This window comes from Castor canadensis, chromosome 9 (genome assembly GCF_047511655.1).
Source record: "Castor canadensis chromosome 9, mCasCan1.hap1v2, whole genome shotgun sequence".
NCBI classification, from domain to species: domain Eukaryota; kingdom Metazoa; phylum Chordata; class Mammalia; order Rodentia; family Castoridae; genus Castor; species Castor canadensis.
This window is the reverse complement of record NC_133394.1, coordinates 113141420-113156670: the sequence shown is the minus strand read 5'-3', so window position 1 is coordinate 113156670 and position 15251 is coordinate 113141420. Positions and strand designations below refer to the sequence as shown.

The 15251-nt window shown below is 44.0% G+C and overlaps 1 protein-coding gene across 4 annotated transcripts in view; it reads left to right on the top strand.

Moving 5' to 3' along the window:
• Pdgfra (platelet derived growth factor receptor alpha) overlaps positions 1-12760 on the top strand; it is a 47306-nt gene extending 34546 nt beyond the window's left edge. For all 4 annotated transcript variants that reach the window (XM_074042224.1, XM_074042227.1, XM_074042225.1 and 1 more), the window contains exons 17-23: positions 1395-1510; positions 1833-1955; positions 3446-3557; positions 4669-4768; positions 4880-4985; positions 6114-6355; positions 9675-12760. In XM_074042224.1, coding sequence (XP_073898325.1) covers positions 1395-1510; positions 1833-1955; positions 3446-3557; positions 4669-4768; positions 4880-4985; positions 6114-6355; positions 9675-9822 — 947 coding nt within the window. In that variant the 3' untranslated portion in view covers positions 9823-12760. The remainder of the gene's footprint in view (positions 1-1394; positions 1511-1832; positions 1956-3445; positions 3558-4668; positions 4769-4879; positions 4986-6113; positions 6356-9674) is intronic.
• The last annotated feature ends 2491 nt before the right edge of the window (positions 12761-15251 follow it).

The window sequence follows — 15251 nt, the reverse complement described above, 5'->3', positions numbered from 1 at the left end:
TTAGTCAGGTTCAGAAGGCCAAAAGCTACATGTTTTCTCTCATATGTGGAATATAAACCTAATACAAATACAGCAATATTATGAAAAACAGATCACGCTAAGGGGAGGTCACATATGAGAGAGAGTAAAAGAAAGTTAAGAAGATGAATATGGTTGATGTACTCTCTATACAAGAATGAACGTAGAATGTTTTAAACCTATTGAAAGTACCATAAGAAAGAGACTAAAGTAGAAAGAAGGAAAATAGAGAAGATGAACTAATTTGGGTTATATAATACATACATACATGGAAATGTCACAAGGGACCTCCCTGTGTAGCTATCTTAAACAAGCAAAAATGTCATTTTCTTCTACAAAGTCAGAGAACAGGAAGATGGGACAGGTCCTGTCTGGGGACTTTGGTACCAGTGGGAGCAGGGAGAAGGTGGGGAAAGGGCCTGGGATGGTGAATATAGTGCAAATACTGTGTACACAGGTATGTAAATGGAAAAATGGTACCTGTTGAGACTATTCCAAGAATGGGGGAGGGAGGGATAAAGGAGAATGGCGGAGGGGGTGAATTCAACTATGATATATATTGGATATATTGTAGGAACTTTTGCAAATGCCACAATATAGCCCCACCCAGCATAACAATAATAAAAAAAAGATAGCTGAGGTGACTGCTAAATGGGGTGGAAAAAAGAAATTTGGGGGGCAAATAAAAAATCTCTATGTGAGAACCCATATGGGAGACTTATGGCTATATGTGTAAACACACACACACACACACACACACACACACACACACACATACACACACATACCCGGTATGTGTTTCTTCTGCATGCAGGCTGAGAACCTCTTATCCAAAATGCCTCAAACCACAGTGTTTTGGATTTTTTTTTCAGGTTTCAGAATATTTGTATGTATATAATGAGAGATCTTGGGAATGGCAGCCAAGTCCAAACAGAAGATTCATTCATGTTTCATATACACCTCATACGTGTAGCCTGACAGTAATTTCGTGCAGTATTTTTAGTGTGCTTTTGTTTTGACTGTGATCTGTCACATGAGGTCTGGTGTGGAATTTTTTACTTTTGGCATCCTGTTGGATTTTTAGATCATTTTGGATTTCAATTTTTTTCTCTAGGAGTGCTCAAACTGTATGTGTTTCTTTTTGAAAAAAGAACCTTTTCACTATTTCCTTCTTTGGAGTGGTAGAGGTTGAAGTCAGCTAGGCAAATGGTCTAAGACTGAGCTGTACCCACTGTCCCCTTTGCATGGTTCATGTGAGGTCTACAAACTCCACGTGAAGATAGTTTGGGATGTGTGTTTTGGACAAGGCTTTGCCACTGGCCAGTGGCCTGTCCAGCGGGTGAAGCTCAATGGTGCGTTTAATTCCTTTTCTGCAGACTCGGAAGTCAAAAACCTCCTTTCAGATGATAACTCAGAAGGCCTTACTTTGTTGGATTTGTTGAGTTTCACCTATCAAGTTGCCCGAGGAATGGAATTCTTGGCTTCAAAAAATGTAAGTTCAAAGCATGGAGAACTTTTTAGATGCAACTAAAGATTCAGAGTGAGGCGTATGGAAGGAGACACTAGGAGGGACCCTGGAGTGGCAGTAATGGCGGTTGCCTCCTGCTTACCTACCTCTCTGCCCCCTCCCTTGAGCAGGGCTGGGAACCAAAATCATCAGGTATCTGCTTTTCTCCAGAGCTTCCTGTCTGCCTGGAGGGGTTGGAGGGAGGGTGAGCTCTGTGCACCTCACAGCTGCATGTGTCACCACAGAGTGGCACATGCCTGGCCTCAGCTGGATTGACTCTGAAGTCATTTCTGCCCTTTTTATATAGTGTGTCCACAGGGACCTGGCTGCTCGCAATGTCCTCTTGGCACAAGGGAAAATCGTGAAGATCTGTGACTTTGGCCTGGCCAGAGACATCATGCATGACTCGAACTACGTGTCAAAAGGCAGTGTATGTACCCTCTGCCCTCCCTTGAACTCTCTCTTTACCTCCTTCATTCTTTGAAGTCAAGTGTTGCTTCTTGCCATACAGCCCATCTGTTCAATGTGGCATCTGTGAGGTTCATGAATTGGCATTGGAGGGTCAGTAGGAAAAGCCCAGGCTCAAAAGGCGACTGGCCTAGGTGTGAGTACCAACTCCATCCTGGCACTCGGGCTGCGATTTGGGGCAAGTTCCTTGCCCATTCCATGCCTGGCTTTGCCTATCTATAGAAGCATCCATCTCCAGAGTTGCTGTGGGGGATTAAATCAGGGAATTCATGTAAAGTACCTGTTGACATTACTTTACAGTTGCCCCCAGTAAGTGCTAGTGCTTATTAGGTAAATTGTGTGTCTGTGTGCACAAGCATGCATTTCCAACAGGGTGTCTCAAGTTTTTAAGCTTTTGTTAAATTTTTAAAAAGCAAGTGTGACCCTTACAATGGTACCACCATTTCAGTTCATGTACCTTAGAGGCAGTTTCCTTAAAGAGAGTCAGTGTATCATCTTCTTGAACAATCCTCTCCTTCCCTTCTACGTATAGGCAGTGAAGTAGCTTAGGATACACTGTAGGTACAATTCCATGTCACTCCACTGCACTAGTTGTGAGACAGCTACAGGACCGACAGAAGGTGCTCTGTTCCTCAGGTACATCTGTGGCTATGACTTCAAGCTGTGGCTTTTCCTGTGTACCTTTAAGAAGTCACTGAACTTGGATGGAACTGATTTCTTACCTCCTTACATAAGCTTATTGATCCCTTTTATCTTCCCAGTAGTCTTGGAGTCTGAAGGATGCTAATATGGCTATTTTACATCTCTGGCTCAGTTTGATATTTCCACTGAAGTATGGACCAGCTTTGCAAAAGAGTTTACAAAATTCATCTCAATTTCTGACTTTTTTTTTTTGCATTACTGGGGTTTGAGCTCAGGGCCTATGCCTTGAGCCACTCCATCAGCCTTTTTTTGTGATGGTTTTTTTTTTTTTTTTTTTTGATATAGGGTCTTGCAAACTATTTGCCTGGGCTGGTTTTGAACCTCGATCCTCCTGATCTCTGCATCCTGAGTAGCAGGAATTAACAGGCTTGAGCCACCGGTGCCTGGCTCAATTTTTGACTCTTTGTAGTGGTGGAAAATTACTACTTATTTCTTAACGCTCAGAAGTTGTATGCAGCTCACAGATCGTTGAGTCTGGTCTTAATTTTGTCCCTTGGAATACCTGAAAATAGGGGTCTGGTTTGTACAGGGCTCACACTTTTTGATAACAACTCAGGATCTTTGCAAGAATAAGAAGCATCATTCATCAGGTATTCACTAAGAACCACTAGTCACCAGGTGCCCAGCGCACACCATTAGCAGCACACATGAGACAAGGGTGGGCAAGACCTTTAGTGCAAGCTATTCTCAGCCCAGGAAGGACCCTTTCCATTTCAGGTGTGGCTTAATTTCCTCCCTCTGTTTCCCCAGACCTTCCTGCCAGTGAAGTGGATGGCTCCTGAGAGCATCTTTGACAACCTCTACACCACCCTGAGTGACGTCTGGTCTTACGGCATTCTGCTCTGGGAGATCTTTTCTCTCGGTATGGGCCTGACCTCTCTGCTCATCTGGACTGTTCTGGAACAGCACTGTAGGCAATGCAGGGACACATTGGTCCTTACCCTGTCTGATGTGGGTCCAAACAGACTGAGAAGGAATCTGTTGGGACTGCACCCTCACCCCTGGCCTCTGCCCATCTTCTCCTTTGGTTATGCCAGGGTGATTTTCTTCACTCCCAGCGATGTCTGCCCACTGGTTGCCTTTTCATTTTGGACTTTGGTTAAATGGTTCATCCAGTGGAGTTTCTTCTTCCTTCTATGATGGCAGTTGGTGCTCAGGTGAAAAGTAGAGTGACTGCCCCTCCTGGCCATCATTCTGGAGTAGAGAAATCTCCCAGGCATTTGGTCAGTCAGTCACCAGTGCATGACCAAGTCAGGTGCCTCTGTGGCCAGATGAGGTCTCTGAGGGAAAGACAAGGCACAATTGTAACCCCTGGATGGATGGTTCAAGTGCAAAGTTAAGACTTGCACACCTAGAGATAAACCTTGTGGTACTGATTTAAAATTCTAATGTGAATCCCAAAGAAGGAGAAAGGAGTCCTGGAATGTTTTTGGAAGACTTCAGATGGAACTGAATGTGACCTGGCCTTGTCTATAAAAATGTGAAATGTGCCATGAATGTATCTGTTATCTCCCTGGATCCCTTTTTCTGTCCTAGCTCTCTCTCCCCCTTAAAACAGGGAGCTTTCTGGACATTCCAGGCCCCAACTTTGACTTTTGCTATTATTATTTGAACATTTCTGGTGAAAATTTACTTTCTTGCCTTCAGTGATTCAGAATTTCTCCTTGCTTTTTTTAAGTTTGCTTGTAAATGTAGCTCTCGTAGTCAGAAACACTGAAAAATACTTTTTTAAAGATGCACAATTTTTGCCCAAGGTGCTTGGACTTGAATAGCCCAGAGTCCTGTATAAATTTTAGGTTTGAGTAGGCCTCTGAAGTCAAGGAGATGGTAACACTTAATTTCCTTGAAGGGATTAGGAAGTCAGGGACTCAGGAGGGCAGGCATTCCCTAGTGTGCTGTCTCCCAGGTGTTCCAGCAATGTGTGGTGCATGTGGAAATGCTGTGTCATCCTGATTGTCTTCTTTTGCTGTTAGGTGGCACACCCTACCCTGGCATGATGGTGGACTCTACTTTCTACAATAAGATCAAGAGTGGGTACCGGATGGCCAAGCCCGACCATGCCACCAGTGAAGTGTGAGCTCCCTCCCCATCCGTGGGTCCATGTCCCTGCCTTAAGGGTCTGTGGGGATGGGGTGTCCCCTGCATACTGTCCCCATGCTCACTCTGCACTCTGTGCTTCTCCAGCTACGAGATCATGGTGCAGTGCTGGAACAGTGAGCCTGAGAAGAGACCCTCCTTTTACCACTTGAGTGAGATAGTGGAGAATCTGCTGCCTGGACAATATAAAAAGGTTTGTTTGTATCTGTGACAGTGGTGGAAGGCCATAGGCAAGGAGAGGGAAGAATAGCTGGCAGTTATGCCATGAGCAGCGCTGTTCAGCACTGTTTGAAAGGCGTGTTTTCAAAGGAGGACACAGATTGTGTGATCTTGTGGCAGGGGCTTCATGGAGTGCTCCATAGTCCCCAGAACAATGATGAACAAAAATCCTCTCTTTCCCGAGGGGCTCCGCTTTCTTCTTACAGGCGCGACACCTGTAAGCACTTTATTCTCCAGATGTTTGAGTATCTGAAGCTACTGTACAGTTAGAAGTCTCAGGACATCCGTGGTCGTTAAATTGCTAATCTGAATGCACTTAAATCCATGCAAAATTGGCTTTTACCAGCTGACTGGAAGGGACAGTCCCAGCTGTTATCTGTAGCTCCAGCTGGTTTTCTGCAGCCTAGAAAGCATTGTTCAAGGGAACAAATGTAATTTCATGGACCCAGGCAGGAGCTAGAAATGAATGCAACAACTTTCTGTTGAGGCTTTGAGAAGGAAAGCTAGGCAAACTTGTATCCTGTGTCTTAGATTCAGATTGGGATCTGTGCAGACTTTTCACACCTCCTTCTCTGAGCAGCAGTGTGGAGAGGTTGTCCTGCAGATCATCTCAGCACCTGTTGGGACTCTCATATTTGAGGCAGGGAGGAGGCAGAAGGAAATTGACTTTAGGTTAGTCAAAGACACTCTGATTCGTAGGAATGTGTATTGAAGGTTAGACTTTCCCAACATGTAGGGATCGGGAAGGTGTTGGGTATTGTGTTCCCAGTGGAAGTCATCCCCTTCAATGGCGACAAATGCAAGCCCCTGGAGAGATGATTTGATGGAGCCCAAGGCTCCATGCTTGTCCTGGGTGGGGATGGGGTGCACACAGTCACAGCTGCTGACTTGGGGAGAGGGCTCTTGGTATCTGAAGACCTATGGATAGAAGCTTTTTTGCCATCAGCTGTCCCTCTTTCATGTCCCACCTTTGTGGAGATGGCTGGCATATGACTCCCCTTTGTGTAAGTCCCGCATGTCTGTGAGGTAGTTGTCTGTCTATATTCATTTCTAGAGTTTGGTCAATAACGCTTGATTAAATTTGTTAAATGAATGCTTATAGAGTTACGAAAAGATTCACCTGGATTTCCTAAAGAGTGACCACCCTGCCGTGGCACGCATGCGTGTGGACTCAGATAATGCATACATTGGCGTCACCTACAAAAATGAAGAGGACAAGCTAAAGGACTGGGAGGGTAGCCTGGATGAGCAGAGACTGAGTGCTGACAGCGGCTACATCATCCCTCTGCCCGACATCGACCCTGTTCCTGAGGAGGAAGACCTGGGCAAGAGGAACAGACACAGGTAGACCTGGGTGTCCACCTCAGCTGCCCACCTTTCCTGCTCCTACCTGAAGGGGATGACCCATGGGACCCATAAGGATGTCTTGGATGGTGAACTGTATTCAGGGAGAAAGGTGCAGAATCCCCAGGGGCTTGTGTAGGTTTTTTTGTTTTGTTTTGTTTTTTATTGGGATTTGAACTCTGGCCTTTGTGCTTGCTAGGCAGGTGCTTCATTGCTTGAGGCATGCCTCCAGCCCCAATAAATTGTAAAGAGCAACAGACACCCAAGTTCAGATTTCTCTGATCATCCCACAAGTTTCATTGGACATTTGGTTTGTTCTGTTTGAGGCCCAAATGAGAGCCACACATGGCATTTGGCTGATAGGTCTCTGTGAGTTCTCCTGCCTCCTTTTTCCCCTCTGTCATTTGTGTCCCTGTGTCATTTGTGATGAAGGCAGAACATTAGCCTTACCACATTAGAAATTCTGTGTTGCCCCAGTAGTGTCCCTGCCACTTGCTGTGTCTCCTGTATGTGTTGTAACTGGGAGAAGGTCCTGAGGTTTGAACAGGTCAGGTGAATTTTCAGCAAACATGCTTCAGAGTCTGTGATCTGTCATTTGTGATCTGTGATGTTAGGAGGTACACACCATCCAGCTGTCTGTCTTGTGATGTTAGCAGCTTTTGGTGGCCATTACTGAGATTCATTAATTCATCACCAGACAAATGCTAATACCCACCCAGCACTGAGAGCCCTGGCTCACACAGGCCAAATGGACCATTCCAGGCCTGTTCTTGCTCTGCAACTGGCCCTTGTGCAGTGGCAGGAGAAGGTGGCGATAATGGCCCCTGGTTCAAGGTCCACACTGCTTATGGGTCCCTGCTCCCTCTTATTCAAGACATTGTTTTCCCTTCTTCCTTAGTCACTCGGTTAACTACATGCAATTACTCAAGCAGAAGCACCTTGCATTATCTTGGAGGTTTCTGATTGTGACCTTCCCTTAACTAGTGTAGGTAGGCAGTGGACTCAGCCCTTGTTTATCTGGAGGCACTAGGTAATTTTGAAAGTACAGTTTTTGGTTTTGGAATGTATCATGACATCAGCTTGTTTTTACAGTGTGTCTCTGTTTCTTTAGCAAATAGTGCTGAAGACCCCCTGGTTTTGGAGGGGAAGGTGGTATAGTGGATCCAGAGGCTCTCTGTCTCCTCTCTTCTCTCCATTTGCTTTTTTTGTCTTGGGTGCTCTGAATAATATTTCACCTGTAAAAAAGGTTCTGCTTCAAAATAAAGTTAGCAAATAACAGGAGATAATTAATACCAGAAAGGTGTCCAGAGGTTTTCTAGGGGCACCCTGAAGTGGGCTGCAGAATTTGACATATCCTATAAAAAGCCATTCTAGTCGTTGGGTAGTTGTTAGATTCGATAGGTAGCCTTTCTGTAAGGAAAATAACCTATTTGATCTTAGAAATTTGCATGGTATGTACCCAGTAACTACTCCAGGTCAGTGAGACTGTAGCGCTGTAGTGAGGTGGGCTGGGTCAGGGAGGAGAGCCCAGAGCTGGGAGGCTTTGGGCTCAGGCAGGCAGGACTGGCAGGGACAGCATCAGATTTCTCCTGTGGCTCAGCTGGTGGCCTCAGGAGGGGGTGGGCAGGAGAAAGATGGGGCTTTGCTATAGAGGTGTAGGGGTGCTGGCCAGAGCCCCTCAGGAGCCAGGCACTGGGCTACAGATGAGAACCTTGGCTTGGGGACCAGCGCTAAGCCCCATCATCAGCTCTTGGACCTACTATGAAGCCTGACAAGCAGCAAGGATGATGTGGCACTGTGTCCTGGTGGCAGTTAATTTCCTCTGTACCCACACTTCTGCCTTGTGTCTGAGATAGGTTAGCAGAGAGAGAAGTATGCCAGACCCAGAGGGACAGTGCCAGGGCTCTGACTCAGTGGTCAAACTGGCCCCCATAGAGGGGCCAGCAGTCCCTACCATGGCATTAACACAGAGCCTGGCTGGGCTGGGGACAGTATTTAAGAGTTAATGTAGGCTCTAGTCAGGCCTGGGGCCTCAGAGCAGTAGCCCGCTCCCAGGGGGCGGGGCATCAGACTAGGTGATCATCACGACCAACCGAATGCACTGGATTCACATGAGATGCAGGACCAGAGTGTGAGTACACTGGGAACTGAGGCAGAGGCTCAGTCATAGGCAAGGTCACTGCCTGTGGGATTACAAAGGGTCACCAGAGTTCTGGAGCTGAGATTCTGGGAGCTCTCTGGTCACAGGAGCCTGGGGGGTGGATGATAGTCCTATCATAGACTTGTTTCCTTCTGGCTTTTAGTTGGCCATGCCTGGTTCCCTGTCAGGAAATGCATAGAGAGGAGGGGACAGAGGACCCAGAGCATGCGGGATAGGCAGGAAGCAGCAGGAGGGTGAGAGCCCCTGTGTGTGTGTGTGTGTCTGTCTATCTGTCTGTCTCTCCTTCCTCTGCCTGGCAAACCTCTTTTTATGGGCTATATGTTGTGTGTACAGTAGCCACACAGTGGGAAGGATAGACCTCAGTCTTACCCACCATCATATGCTAACCAGCTCAGGCAAAAAGATAAACGTGACAGCAATACAGGCGAGATAAAGACATGGCAGCACGAGTTCACAGAAGGGAGGACCACCAGACAGGGAGTCATGATAGGAATTTTGTCATGCCAGTTTATAGGCAGGGAAACAGGTTCTAGTTCAGGGGGTTAAATAACATGTGAAGTCCAGTCCAGATCCAAGGCTTTCTAACTCTGGAATTTCCCCTCTCAGCCAGTATTCTAGGAAGTAAAGACTCTTCCCCTGGGCCCTGGAGACTCAGAAGGCACTGGGTGTAATGAGGAGGAAGAGGTGGCATGCCAGGGGAGTGGGTGACATCTTGGACAAACAGTCTGCAGGCTCAAGTTTCAGGGAGAGCAGGTGGCTGGTGAGGTTCCAGATTGCAGCTGATTTCCTTCCTTTGTTTTCCCTTCTCCATGCCTTTGGAACAGGCATTGCTTATTTTCTCTTCCACTAGGACCAAGTAGGGAAATTAGAAATTGTTAACAGCATGTTAGCAACTTGGATGAAACACTTGGCAGAAAAGGAAAGCTGAGGTGTGAAGATGGCCTATGCATCTTGGTTTTCCTCTGGCCCCATGCAGTGAGGGTGATGAGCAGCTGGCTGACTTGGTGACAGACTTGCCACACCAGGCAGCCTGTGTTCAAATGCCAAAGGATGTTGCAGGAAAGAGCTGCTTTGCTCTGGGGTGTCTACCCTGGAAGTGCAGCCAGAGTCTACTTGGTTGTACATGGGCCTTAACCTTTCCTTTTGTCCCCTTGGCAGCTCACAGACCTCTGAAGAGAGTGCCATTGAGACAGGTTCCAGCAGTTCCACCTTCATCAAGAGAGAGGATGAGACCATCGAGGACATCGACATGATGGATGACATTGGCATAGACTCCTCAGACCTGGTAGAGGACAGCTTCCTGTAACTGCAGATTCCAGGTGTAGCCTCCCTTCCTGGGGCTACCTTTGAATCCCTTTAAGAAAACCACTTTACTACAATGCAAAGGTTGAGAGGACTTGGATGAAGAGAATTTCCTAGCCCAGGGTGTTGGGGAGCTTTCTAAATCTGAATGAATGGGATACTTTGAAATGAACTCTTCAGCATTGCCTCTTGCAGTGCATCACTAGCATCTCAGTGGTGTGTGAAGGTTGGAAATAGATGGACGGGAATAAGAGGCCACCGAAGACTGTGCGTTTCAAGGGCATTGGAGAGATTCCCACATACACAATTTGTACTGCTACAAAGCTGTAGCATTGTAATTATGTAAATAACGCTAACCGAGGATGTGTGTAGGTTTGTATTAACTATCTTCTTTGGACTTCTGAAGAGATCACTCAACCATCCATATACTTTCTCCCAAAACCTGGTATCAGCTGCTGTTGAATTTTCTTATGAAGCGCATGCAAAACCACTTTTGAACCTTAAAAGGTACTGGTACTATCACATTTTACTTCCTTTTTTTTTTTTAGTGTTAAAGAGATAAAAGGTAATAATTAACCAATCTTCTGTAATAGATTTGGTCCTTTAGAAGCAGAGCAACTCATTTTCATATTGTAACCTACGTTTATAATGCTACTACTGTTATGAGTAATGCTAAATGTGTAATATGTAACAAGATTTCCCTATAGAGAAAGCACAATTAAAAAAACTTACTAAGTAGGTGACAAGTTTGACAGTTTTGACATTTATATTAAATAACATTTCTCTATAAAATATAATAGTTTTAGTGGATTCAATTTAGTAAGCAGAGAGAGCAAAGTATCAGTAGTGTTGTCCAGGAAGTCAGTTTTTAATTGTGTACTAAATAGGTTCCCTAGTCTACTGTATTCAAAACAGTTAATGATCTCTGAGTAATGGGATTAGAGATAATCAACCCCCAGAATCTTAAATGTTCTCAATGTAAAGCATAAGTCTGTGCTCAGTGTGACTTTCATGCTGTGACCTTGTGGAAATCACAATAGTCAGCAAAGAAGAAGGGATTTGTAGAGGTTTCTTTCATGACCTGTGATAACTTTGGTGATCCCAACACACACACACACACACACACACACACACACACACACACACACACACACACACACGTTAAATCTATGAGCCTTAGAGTCAGAAGGATGCTCTCACTTCATCTCTTTTCTTTCATCTTTTACCCCAAAGAGAAAGAGTTGAAAACCCTGAGACCATAAAAGTACTGTTCAATGAAGGCCGTGTGAGCATTGACCTGACATTTCAGTTTTCACACTTAACTGGCAAACAGAATCACTAGAATCTGGGTCCTCATTCCAGAAATTCTGAATGATTAAGTCTGAAAGAAGTAGGAACCTTTATTTTTGTAAGCTTCCTGGATATTCTGATCAGCCAGTTTTCAGAAACAGTGGCTTAGATTATAGAAGGTTGCCATGAGAAAAAAACAATTTGAAGTTTGTAACTGGACTAGAAGTCAGCCATCAAGGAAGCCTACTATTTAAGACCTTGGCTTCAGATCAGTGACATTTAATGGCATACATGTAGCAATTGCTACCCTTAATTTAACTTTCCAGTCTCAGTTGAGGCTGAGAAAGCAAAATCTTGGTTTTGGCATGTCTTCCAAAAGTATAAGAGAAAGGAAGACACTGAACTTGTACTCTCCTGAGGAAAAGCATGGATAAACATGACACAACTCTGTGGACCAAGTCTTTGTAGAGCCAGGTCAATACTTTGGTGAAAAAGATGAAAAAGGATTCCTGATATTTTGGGTTTAGGGGTTGAGGATGGATTGTCACATCCGTCCAAATTGTGGAGCTGGTGAGTGTGGCTTCATTGGCATTCCTCACAGTCTGCTTAATTGCTGACATCCTATGAATGAAACATGGGCTGTGATTGCTGCAATCACTCTATGTGCTTCCGGCAGGTGATGCTGGGAAGATGCAGAAGCAATAACAAGGTACTTGACTACCTACTGATATAATCTCAATGCAGACTCCAACTTTCCTAGCCTCCTTTTTCATAGTAAGTGTGAAGACTGAGCCAGATTGGCCAATTAAATATGAAAACCTGACTAGGTTCCTTAGAGCCAATTAGACTTGAAATACATTTGTGTTTCTAGAATCGCAGCTCAAGCGTTCTGTTTATCACTCACTCTCCCTGAACAGCCTCACATTGTGGGTGCTTTGCATTCTGATTTGCTTTGAGTCTTGCGTGGTGTTGTCAAGCTGGGCTCAGACCCCAGTTTCTAGTCCTCCCAATACTCTCATCTAAGATGATTCTGAGTTGCTTTTTTTTTTTTTTTTAATTTTTAAACAGTGTTTTGAGTGTATCCCAGATTCATTTCCTTTTTGGCCTCTTGCAAAGTCCCCAGAAGAAAATTTGCTTATCCTTCCTGCTTTCTGTTTTTATGATGACAATCAAAGCTAGCCTGAGAAACACAAATTTGTGACTTTTTAAATGATCAATCATGTCCTTAAAATGTGGTCTGCCAACTTGTACAAAATGGTCCTATTTTTTTGTGAAGAGGGACGGAAGATAAATGATGTTATACATCAATATGTACATATATATTTCTTTATAGTCTTGAGAATACTGCCAAAACATTTATAACGAGCTGTATCACTGCCTTTGTTTATATTTTTTTAACTGTGATATTCCCCACAGGCACATTAACTGTTGCACTTTTGAATGTCCAAAATTTATATTTTAGAAATAATAAAGAGAAAAATACTTACATGTTCCCAAAATGGTGGTGTGGTGAATGTGTGAGAGGAACTAACTTGGTAGGGAGGGTCTACCGATACAAAATGTATTACAAATGCCCCGTTCATGGTTTTGTTTAAAAACCTGTAAATGAAGAACTTTATATTTCAATAAATGAGATATATAATTTAAAGTTATGCTGAGGTTGCAACATTTTTTTTGTTTGTAGTTTAATAATAAGAATTAAAGCAATTCTGTTTTTGAGACAGCATCTTGCTATACATTCCAGACTGACCTTGCTTTGGGTTCCTCCTGCCTTAGCCTCCTGCTTCCCAGTGCTGGGGCTACAGAAATGTACCACCATGCCTGGCTCCATTATGTTTTGATGGACCAATAGAAAGTTTAAGATTTAGGGTACTATTTGAGCAGCCAGGACAGTGGCCTGCATCTGTAGTCCCAGCTACTTGGGAAGCTGAGACAGCAGAATCACGTGAACCTCGATGTTTAAGACCAGTCTGAACAGCATAGTGAGACCCTGTCAAAAAAAAAAAAAAAAAAAGGGAATTGTTTGAGTTAGAGTTAGTTCTCAGACACAGCATTTGATGTGAAGATGATTGGCATTTGGCTCATCTGATCCTGTCGTTGGGTGGTGTTTTCCTCCCCTACATGAGGAATGCAGGACGACATTTACTCTGCAGATATGTAGAAGTGTAGGAAGGATTAAGGTTAAAGCCTGTTCTTCCTCATCCCTGACCAAGAGGTAACTACCTCACTTGGTATGGATTCCTTGTCTCCTATGCATCTGTGTATTTTGTTCCATAGTTTGCCTACATGGAATCAGACTTTATGTAGTGCTTTGTAATGTGTCATTTCTTGCTGTGCAAGATAAGCTAGTCCTGAAATTTCAATTCTCCTGTTTTAGCCTCCCAGATGCTGGGATTACAGGTGTGTACCACCACAACTGACCTCCTCCTCCTCCTTTCCTTTTCCTCTTCCTCTTCCTCCTCCTTCTTCAACTGTTTATTAAAGCAGTTTTAGGTTCTTGGGAAAATTGAGTGGAAGATGCACGTACAGCCCCTCCCCTCTACAGCAGTCCCTATCAGAATGTACATTTTTTTTTACAATGGATGCATCTGTATTGACACATCATCATGCACAGTCTATAGAGCTTTTTTCTTTTAGAGACCTTTACGAGAACTATACACACATCTTCCTCATTTTTTAAAGTCAGTGTCATGGTGTCTCACTATGTAAATACACTACAGCTAGTGCAGTCATTCTCCTGTAAAATAGATTTATAGTTTCTGATTCTTTGCTATTAAAATGACTCCATGAACATCCTTGCACATGCATCCTTGTGCATGTGCAGTAGTGTTTTGTTTGAATAGATTCCTACAAATAAAATTTGTAGGCCAAAAGCTGTGCAGAAATAAACTGATGTTGGGTTCCAGTTTTCATGTACATTGCCACAGAAAATTCCCGAGCCTCTGCACATGTATCATTAGCTTTGCAGATTATCTGCAGTTTTCTGGTCTCTACCTTGCCTTGCCCAGGGATCCCAGGCTTCAAAACAGAATGGGAAGAGATGTGTTGGGATTGGGGTGGTTTTGTGTTCTGAGTCATGCTGAAGCAAATGACTAGGAATTTTAAAAGAATGATACAACTTACCTTACTTTCGACTCATAGAGAGTGGAAATTGTGTTGTTAGCAATTGGAATATACTCCCTATTTCACCATCCCTCCTTATTACCCAAATTGGAATGGCTTGCCTATTGCAGCCTGTCTTCCTTGGGGCCTGGCTGTTGGTTGGGGATTGGTTCTACCTCGGTTCCTGCACTAGGAAGGAGGCAGATACCTGGGAAGAATAATGCTGCTAATATAACATCAACCCAGGGTGTCCTCTGCTTGCCTGGAGAGGTCATTTTCTCCCTCTTTTATTGGTGATACTTGAGTTTGAACTTAGAGCCAAAGCTTGCTAGGTAAGTGCTCTGCCATTTGAGCCATGCTGACAGCCCATTTTTGCTTTAGTTAATTTTTCAGGTAAGCTCTTGAGTTTTGCCTGGGGCTGGCCTCCAACTGTGATCCTCCTACGTATGCCTCTTGTGTAGCTGACAGGCATGTCATCCCAGCTACACAAGCTGGGAGCTAGTGCTCCCAGCTTATTAAGGTCCAGGCTGGCCTCTAGCTGTGATCCTCCAAATCTCCATCTCTTGAGTAGGTGGGATTATAGGTGTAAGCCACCATGCCCAACCCCTGTCCTCCTTTTTAAATATTTAATTCTACCTGTTAATACAAAACAGACAACTAAACCTGCCTTATAGAGTCATGATAAAATAAAGGAGACTTTTATTATTGGAGTATTTTAAAGCTTTTTCAATGGTCTTTTACACTTACTTCTTTTGTTTCTTAAGTAGTTCCAAATAATTGCACTGCCATTTATACTACAAAACCATAGAAAAAGAAAGCGATACAGAGAAACATCAGTGTTTGGAAGAAGTTTGATTGACTTCTTTCATATTCCCAAAGCCAAGTGATGGACAAGCCTGCCCAAAGAACTTTCTACACATTTGTAATCAGAACAATTTCTTTTCAGCTTATAACACAGCAGTTCTAGTAATGGGTATTATGGCTTTAATAGTGATGAGATACATGAAATGTAGCTCAGGAAAATGACCTAGGCTATTTGAA